The sequence below is a fragment of the Antrostomus carolinensis genome, unplaced genomic scaffold (genome assembly GCF_000700745.2).
Source record: "Antrostomus carolinensis isolate BGI_N321 unplaced genomic scaffold, ASM70074v2 Scaffold21191, whole genome shotgun sequence".
NCBI lineage: Eukaryota > Metazoa > Chordata > Aves > Caprimulgiformes > Caprimulgidae > Antrostomus > Antrostomus carolinensis.
The window spans coordinates 1-9,607 of NW_010292256.1; the positions used below are offsets into that span (position 1 = coordinate 1).

General features: G+C 42.6%; 1 protein-coding gene across 1 annotated transcript; it reads right to left on the bottom strand.

Moving 5' to 3' along the window:
- Positions 1 to 123: 123 nt before the first annotated feature.
- Positions 124 to 9,254, bottom strand: LOC104531872 (DNA-directed RNA polymerase I subunit RPA2-like; the record flags this gene model as incomplete). The annotated part of the gene is made up of 7 exons (XM_010176895.1): positions 9,102 to 9,254; positions 7,990 to 8,122; positions 6,293 to 6,429; positions 4,241 to 4,464; positions 2,573 to 2,744; positions 1,218 to 1,389; positions 124 to 405 (listed from the first exon to the last, which is right to left on the bottom strand). Coding segments are annotated over exons 1-7 (1,195 nt in total), but the record flags the coding sequence as incomplete, so codon positions are not given.
- Positions 9,255 to 9,607: the final 353 nt, after the last annotated feature.

Consider the following 9,607-nt stretch of genomic DNA (forward strand, 5'->3'; position numbering starts at 1 on the left):
AAAATTAATATTTTAATATTACCAGTACAGTGACAGTACCAGGAGAGCCTTTCCCCGGCACGGTTTTGCAGGAAGGTAAAAAGGAAGACTGTTTAATTAAATAACCAAGCTAGCAAAACATACCCAGGGAGCATAATAAAGGTGGGATGTCTGTCACGGGCACCATCTCCGTCACTATTTCACACACAGCCGTCATGTGGTTCATCAGACCGCAGGGTTCTCCATCCGGGGTGTCCACCGGGCAGAGGAAGCCCCAGGACTCAGGCAGCAGCTTGCGGACAGTCGTGGTTCTCATCTGGGAAAACGCTGCTCCTCTGTGTATGCAGCGGAAGTGGGAAAGGTAGCGAATGAAATTCAGCTTGTCTCCCACCACACACAGACCGCTGTCCTGCAACAGGCCCAGGCCTCGGGAACAAAATCGAGATTGACATCAGGACGTCGTCTGGCTTTCACAAATAAAGGATGACGTTACACAGCCCTTTCTTATTTTTCACTTACAAGCCCTGAAGATGCTCACACAGGATGTCAACAGCATGTGTGCTGTTGCTGGTGCACAGGCAACTTGGTGACCTGTAAGAGCCCTAGGGACTTTAAAATCCAAGCTATTGCTTAAAATCCATCTCCTTTTAGAAACACATGGAAGTCCTTCCCAGCAAAGTGACCTGGGGATCTGCAGCTGGTACTTTTTAACTGACATTCTGTGACCTTCGAATCTCATTTCATTTTCCAGTGGGCATTCCATTCCAAATTGTCACACTAGACACTTTGGGGAAGCACCAGGTAAATTTGAAATACACATTAGTGAAGCATTTTCTCTCCACCTGAGCTCACAATGGGGTAGTCCTGATAAACAGATGCCCCTCCTCTGTCTTACATGGCACCTTCTAAGAAGAAATAATCTTTGGGAAACAAATAAAAATACACTTGCTGTTTTAGACAATGCCAAATTTAGTTTCAACTATTTGGGTAGAGGTTTTGCTTCAGTAACTGACCTGTTTCATACAACGCATAAAGTCTATGACTGAGGAGAAATCCTGCCTTTTTCCTCAACTATCCCTCCTCCTCAAACCATGTTCAATAATTCAGTTCCTGTGTACAATGTGTGCACACAAGCAGTTGTTTTCAGTTAAGAGCTCAAGTTTATTTTGTTTCTCGTTCTGTTTAGCAGGGGAAATAAATAAATAAATAAAAAAGGCTTCTTAAGCCTGAAGCTTTACCGGTTTTAGATCGCAGGTTACCCGTTGCAAGAAGATATTCAAATGGCTTGGTGAAGTCTGTCACCAGGCTGAATGCCTTCACCAAGCTGTCTGCATTTATGACGATATCTGCCTTTTCTCTTCTTTTCTCCAAAACGAACTTAACAGACTGCAACCAGCTTTCAAGCCTCTCCTATGGTTTAAAAGGGAGAGATTTCAATTCAATACAGGAAAATAAAGTCTCAAATTAGAACTTCACATCAGTTTAATGTCCTAGAGAAATCCTCTGAAATCAGCAGGATGGACAAGTGTAAGTGAACTAACAGTTTTCCAGACATTATTTCCCACAGACTTCATTTTGTCAAAATGCTGACAGTATCACACCAGCACAGACCTGCAAGGAAAATACCCATCCAACAGCTTAGTAATCACGCAGGAAAGCAACCTGTTCTGGTTCCTGGTGGCAGTGCCATACAGCACTGAAATGCTGTACAGAATTTATTTTATTTTATTTTATTTTATTTTATTTTACTTCTAAACTCACTGAAACCGTTCAAGAAGTTGAGAGCTTTCAGCAGTCTTTCACCAAAAAAATACTAAAGAAAATTTTGGCTAAAAAGGAAAAGAAAGGTTAAAAAAAGAGTTATTAAATAAGTTGGGGAAGTATCTTTACTTGGGAATGAGAACTACTATACCACAATGATTTTAATGGGATAGTCAAGCTCCTGGCATCTTAAAATAAGGAACCCTGAGAAATAAACTGAATTCATATTGAATTGGAATAGATTAGGAAATTGCATTTTTATACTACCAGTAGTAAATTAACTGTGTAAGTCAGCACCGTGCTATCGACTTCCTGATCCATAGAGGAATTTAAATATGGGAGAGAGAGATGACAACATCACAAGTCATCACTTCTGGAAGATGGCAGGGAGGCGGGCAGTTATTTTCTTGCACATATGCCGTGTGAAACAGCAGCACCACCACGAGGCAGATCTTTACCACTCCTGTAGCAACTAATACAACAGCAGCATGCTGTTTCAATTCACACACCAGAAGGATCAGCATTCCTTCTTCCTCAGACCCAACTCTTGCACAGGGAACTCTCCTTTGCTTTGAAAGGCGAAGAAACTCTTTATTGCAGGTTTTGTACAGGCTTTTCTTCAGCATATTTAGTGCCCTGTACCAAGGCAGCCAAGCCTTCCTCGACTGTTCTGCCTGCTTGCACCACATCCAGCCGCCTCCCAGCCTTCACGGCGTACCCAGGCTCCTCACTCCTCAGCCCAGCTCCTGCACTCCTCCTGTCCCCACAGTCACCGTGGGGCCTGGGCTGGATCACCATCACGTTCACAGGCTTAGAGCCCTCAAGACCTTACCTTTAGGAACATAAGGAAAAGCTGTCCTGGGGTAAGCACCTCTTGATTCATCAGACTGTCTGGGTTATCCTCCATGCACTCCCCTTTGGCAAAAGCATGCAGCTTGCGGGTCATCATACAGAGCAGGTAGAACTTCTCAGTTCTGCTTGTCAGGTGTATGCAGATACACTTGCTGGAGGGAAAGAAAGGAGGACAACTAACACCACCTCTTCTTGATAGCTGTTCTTCAAGTTTCTCCTAAGTAATTGTAAACCCAATTTTTTGGATAACAAGCCCAGAAAGGCACAAGCTTTTCCAGTTGCCCTTAGTATGATATGAAAATTCCAAGAAATAATAATAAAAAAACCCGAGAGACTGAGCTGAAAAATTATCGACTTGTCTTCTTAAGGGGCTAGTTTTGTTAAGGATATACCTGGTTGATTTGATGAAGGTGAACTGTGCCAAAGATTGATTTCACACACTCCCACATTAGAAGTCCTTGTAAGTATAGAGTTTATGTAAACGATATTTGAGTCAGAACTAGGCAAAAGTTAAGGTTTGTGTGTTATTTTACAGTAGCTGTGACACCAATCATATACAAGCACATATTCACATACACATACTCCATCCCAAATCCAAGCTGGAAACTAGCAGCAAACCACAAAACATTTCTGTTAAAGCTATCAGCATCCTGCCACAGAAAGCCCAGAGCTTCATGGCTATCGACCCACGTGTGGAGAACCGCGGGCTGAACTAGGCTCTGGCACAAGCAGAAAGGAAAGCAACGGCTAACTCCCACCAAAGGTGGTCGCCTGCTCTCCAAGACACTGGAGATCACTTGCTCTCCAGGACACAAGTGCATTAGTCCTCCATCAACACTCAAGGATTTTTTCAGCTTTTCCCTTCTGCTCTCCCTTGGCCTCTGCTGAAGCCTTTGCAGCTGCGCTGCAGAGCAAGACACAGCTCCCCAGACCAGCTTTGTCCAGGTAAATGCACTCTTACACAGAGGGTACATCCCAATTAACACACCTCACCGCCCCCTGTTTACAAGTACTCAAAGACTTGAGCATCCAGAACGATCCTTTTCATGTGCAAAAAAACCTCTCAAAGAGCAAATACCCACTTTACCAGAAAAAGGAATTATTTCACTGAATGTCTGTCACACTGACAGTCTCAGAACTGGCTCTTCCATTCATTCCTACCTTATTCCATGGAAGAAGCAAGGTTTTAAATCACCTCATTTCTATCATTTTAAAAGAAAAATGTAATTCTTGTCACAATTGTCAATGACTCTGTGAAACTGATAAAGGCCAAAAATTGCATATTTCTGTTCAACAAATAGAGTCTGGATCAGTCACAGACCTAGCTCTATCCTTCTCTTCCTTAATCTTTATATTTTTCATCAAATACATCAGATCACACCTAAGTAACAACTGATACCCTCTCCTGAAACCATTTTGGGGATACTTGTGTCAATCCATTAAAATACTTATTTCTGAACACCACAAATACAGATTATCCATAATATCCTAGAGTCCCATAAAAAACTGGCCACTGGCTACTCTTTTATAAATCCCTGTCAAAACTGTGACAAAAGTGTGCTGCAATATGGTGGAGTACTCTTAAATCTGCCTGTAATTTCCACACAACTACACCAAATCACACGCTCCTCTGTGCATACATACGTACTTCAAAAGGAAATCTGCAGCCTGCTCGTTGCTGTACCACTCAGGAAGGTTCAGTTTTATTCTGAAGCTCTTTCCCAGGTATTCGAGGACATTTTGCTGTGTAAAACATCCTGCATCCACTACCGCTCTCATCATCTCAGTAATGCAGTTCACATAAAAGGTGTCCCCTTCTTTTCCTTTAACCAACTCTTCAAAAATCTGGTAGTCTGAGAAATTAACCAATGCCTGAAAGACAGAAGTGTTATCAGATCAGAAAAACAATCACAGCAACCTCTGGCCATAAAATACAGCAAATGTACTAGGGCACCCCACTGGTTTAGGTTTTCAGTCCCCTGGAAATACCCTTCCCCTGTGCAAACTGAAAAAGACTGCAGGGCTGAGCTGCTTAGAGCGTACCACAGGGCATATTCAATCCATGATGACAATCACAAGATGATCTAATGAGACTCTTGTAAAAAAACCAAACTTGCACCCTCAAAATTAACAGGCTTCTCTTGTTTAAGTAAGATTTACTAGTATCTTTACAGAATGAGCTCACTTAGAAACATGAATTGAACTGTCTCAAGCTGCTGCTTCTCCTTACGCAAACTAAAAGGCAGTTTTGCCTTTTGATGAAGGCTATTAGAATCCACCTTAATTTTGGCACTTCATGTACTAAAGCTCACACTTCAATCCCACATTCTTAGCTCTTGGTGTTATAATGGTTTTCTAGTTGTTTCTTTACATGAGGGTTAAGTAAATATGCTGTCCACCAATGACCTGCATTTACAGACAGATGTGCTTCATCTTTCAGTAATTTGTTAGATCATCACATTTATGTAGGCTTCAAGTAGTTCAGGAAAAAGTGAAGACTGCATGAAAAAGACACAAAGGCAGCTTTCTTTATGAAAGTGGGTAATGTAAGCTCTGTTCTGCTGCTCAGTAGTCATGATACATACAATTTGGAAGCAGCCAGAGCACGTGCTGCCTCTTGTCTAACACAGGAGAGCGCTGGGATGATGACACAGCAAGAAGAAACCTGAATTACAGCCAGAACATAATTGCAGTGGGACCTGGAAAGGCCACAGGAAACCAGTACAAAACTGAGCTGGACTGATGTGAGGGGATGCACAGCCACAGAGAGTGACCACTTATGGAAGCATTCAAACTTCAGACAGCATGGCCTGCTTATCCTGAGATCTTTCTGAGCTACCAGAAAGTCAGTTCTGTTCCTCTGCATATTAAAACAACAGGTAATCAGCTGCTTTTGGCAACTCCTTTTGTTGAAACAAAAGCTGAAGAAAAGCACTGAAGAAAAAGTGAAATGTACTGTGCAACAGCAATGTGAACACAGCAGGCTGAAAGAAGAAGATATAAATCCACTGAGACTGATTGACATGACACTTCCACCAGCCACCAGCTCTAACACTCAGCTGCTGCAGGTAAAACACATGGCTCTGGCCATGTTGAAGGGTTCCAGCTCTGCTCCTGGAGAAAGCACGCTTTTAGAGGAGAATTTCAAAAGCCTTGGCTCAAGTCAAACTTTTTCCCGCAGTCCAAGGAAGAGTTCACATCCATCAAATGTCCTCACATAGATCCTTCCAGACTTTCATTGCTTTCCAGTTCCTATCAAAACTGGTATTTTATTTTTTTCCTTAAAAAAAAGCCAGTTCACTGGTTCACTTTTAGATGGAACAACTTGATTTTAATGTTGTTCACTCACTAAACACTCAGCTGTCATTCTGTTTAAAAAAAAAGATTCCCAAGATCTTTCACATTAGGCAGCAAACTCTGACACCTTCCAAGAGCCCTTCATCCAGAGCACTCATGAGCAAAAAGCCTCGAAACCCTTGTGTAACTCCTCTGCTCCTGACCCTGCACACGCTTCCTCTGCTACAGTCGAGCGGTACCTTACAGGCACAGGCTTGGTTTGGACTACAGTTCTTCAGCCAGTACAGGAAGGACGGCTGAAAATACTTCATATGTGTGAACTAGTTTCTTCTCATTACTTAATGAAAACACTTAGCAAAACTGTATTTATTCAACACAAAAAGCATGAGTATCAGCTGTTTACCTTCAGAGCAAATCCCAAGGGAATGAAGAACAACTCTTTCTGAAAAATGAAGTTCAGCATGACACAACCATTTTCCAAGTAGTGAAGGTTCATATTTATCGCAGTGTGCTCATCCTTCACACAGTGCATCATGACTCCTGCAAAAATAAACACAAGCAAGGACCCACGTGAGCCGTACAAAACCAACTGGCTGCATTGCTGTAACATGTCCAGGCAGGTGAGAGACAATTCAGGAGAGAAACTTTGGTACTGCATGGCTGACAACAGGAGGGAGGTCAGTAGTTCCAACATCAAGTCTCTCATTTCAAATAAATACACCAGCTTGAGTTAGTTCTTGGTGGACAAATGTCTCAGGATAGCTAGCACACTCGCCAAGAGGACTGGAAGATGCATACAGTTAAAAAAAAAAAAAATAAAGCCCCAAGCTTTAGATTGGATATTAGGATAAACTTCTTCACCAAAAGGGTTGTGAAGCATCAGAACAGGCTGCCCAGGTAAGTGGTGGAGTCACCATCCCTGGAGGTATTTAAAAGACGTGTAGATGGGTGCTCAGGGACTTGGTTTAGTGGTGGACTCAACAGTGTTCAGTTAACGATTGGAGTCGACAATCTTAAAGGTCTTTTCCAACCAAAACAATTCTATGATTCTAAGCCTCCACTATCCCATCTGTAACCTCAGGTTTAAGACACAAGTTCTCTTCCTAACTGCACTCTGGGTCCAGTTTCCACACCTCTGTGCTCGGGTGGCACTGCTGAAGCAGTGTTTCCTGGCCCTGCCCCATGCCATTCACTGCAGGACAGGGGGAAAATCAAACAAATGGGACTGCTTAAATTGGTACCACCTCAAAATTAATTAATGTGGAATGACAGTGTGTGCTCAAGCACCATGGTCTACTGACATCAGCAGCTGGTAACACAAGTTTAAAACTGTAACTTTTCTGGATTAATTCAATTTTAAACTTGTTTTACTAAGTATACATGACAAAGGTATGGGACAGCCAAGAACCTAGTTAATCTATCTCGTGTAAATTAAATCTGCCATCTCAAAGTATGGAAAAACAAATTCAATGAAACAAGTTCAGCAGTTTACACCAGCTTCCACCAAAGGCAGGGATTTAGTCACACCTTCCGCGTAACAGAAGGTGACGTGCTGCAAGGCCTGGAATGCCATCTCCTTGCTCAGCACGGGTGGCTCAGGCAGCTCTGGCCAGCACTGCCCTCATACTTCTAACCCTTACCGTGGTGTTGACCATTTATCATAGAATCACAGAATGGTTTGGGTTGGAAAGGACCTTCAAGATCATCCAGTTCCACCCCCCTGCCATCAGCAGGGACGCCTTCCACTAGACCAGGTTGCTCAAAGCCTCATCCAACCTGGTCTTGAACACTTCCAGGGAGGGGGCATCCACAGCTTCTCTGGGCAACCTGTGCCAGTGTCTCACCACCCTCACAGGAAAGAATTTCTTCCTAATATCTCATCTAAATCTACTCTTGTCCAGTTTATAGCTATCGCCCCTTGTTCTATCACTCCCTGCCCTTGTAAAAAGTCCCTCCCCAGTTTATTTTTATATGTAGTAAAAAATATAAACATGATACAAGAACTACACCAAAACAAACTACCAACAGTCAGCTACAGGTGGTCACTGTTTGTCCTCAGGCAGTTACTGGCAGGACACTGCAGGAAGCCATTCAGCTTACCATACTCTGTGAAGCCAGGGCCTCTGGTTTTCCATTTGTGTCTTGTCATTGCAAGGGGGAAATTTCGCCTGGGCATAATCAGCATCCTAATGACTTTTTCTAAGCCGTTAACTATAAAGTAGCCTCCCATTTCCTGGCAGAAGAAAAAAAAAAATCATTTTAACGTGCTTAGAAATTAATAACCCAACATTTTAAGCGAAAAATGCCTATATTATATGTTAACAAACTTCTAATGTTTTAACTGGGAAACACAAAGCAAGACACGTTTCAGTACTGCATTAGAAAAGGCTGCGCCCCTTGCCACTGACTACTAAGTGTAAATGTAGCTGACAGTGCTGGGAAGGGGGTGCACGTGCCACAAATTAAGGGAAGGAAAGAAAAAACCCAAAAACCCTGTGTAGCCAAACAGCTTTGAAGGACTGACATAAACTATTTTTTTATAAATAACATCAAGTTCTAACTTTGAGTTTGTAAACCAGAGGGATCTCCAGTGCAGAAAACCTCTTTCTGATCACATACAAGTGTCACTGATAAACTTACAGCTCCCTATACAGTGTGGCATTAGACAAAAGGTGTTTCAGTGGTGAGTAATACCACAAACAAAGGTACCAGAGCATGCTAGAGGGGCAGCGACAGGGTGCTGCTGCAGATTTGCCTTTGCAGTTTGATCACTCTTTTTGTAAGCACAAAATACAGCACTAAATAATTCCATATTCTGTTCCCCACAGTAGATGTGTTACTGGGCAGATGATGAAAAAGCTGCAGAAGAGAACGGAGAATGGAAACGTCTCTTTCAAGCTTGTTCCCCAAATGTTTTGGCTCCACAGAGGCCCAGTAACAGCCACCCAGCCTCAGTCACCAGCCAGCAGCTGAGAAGCCATATACTGAAACTATAGGCATCAGCACCAAAGAGATCCCTGCACGCAAAGACAGCTGAGATTTCAGATTTTTCAAGATGCTCTATGGAACCACCATAACTGGGGTACAGTCAGAGAAAATAACAACTCAAACTTAAAACAAAATATAAATGCTCAAGTCCTGTCAAGAGAAGGTGGCCTAAGACACTGCTCACATAAAATGCATCTTTTTCTGACCCCCAAAACCCCTGTTACCTCTTCCTCCTCGTGGTGCTGTATGAGCTCTTGTGGAGAAAGGTTATAGAGGTTGCACAACTTGGATTTCACCATGATTGGAATAAAACCCAGGGGCTGCTTAATAGTCTCCTGCTGCACGCCGTTCACCAACCAGCTGATGTCAGCCTGAAACGACACAGCCAGCAAATTAAGTTGCCCTTTTCATCTTTCCCACCATATTAACTGCACATTTAACATAGCCACCGTCTGTTTAACAAACTTCTGTCACTGTAAAATGGCAATAATGATAATAAAAAGCAGGACTAGTAGATCCACACATAAAGATTACTCCATGGAAAACACAAGAGTTTTCTTTACAGAAAGAAATTTACAGAATTCTGCTTTACAGAAGCAAATCATACAAGTCTAGAACGAGGTAAAGAAGCTGCTGGTAGAGCAACCAAAGCAGATAGACTCTGCTTTGCCTTTCAGGCTCTGTAACAGAGCAGCCAAAATAAAAAAGGCAGCCACAGGATATGGAAAGA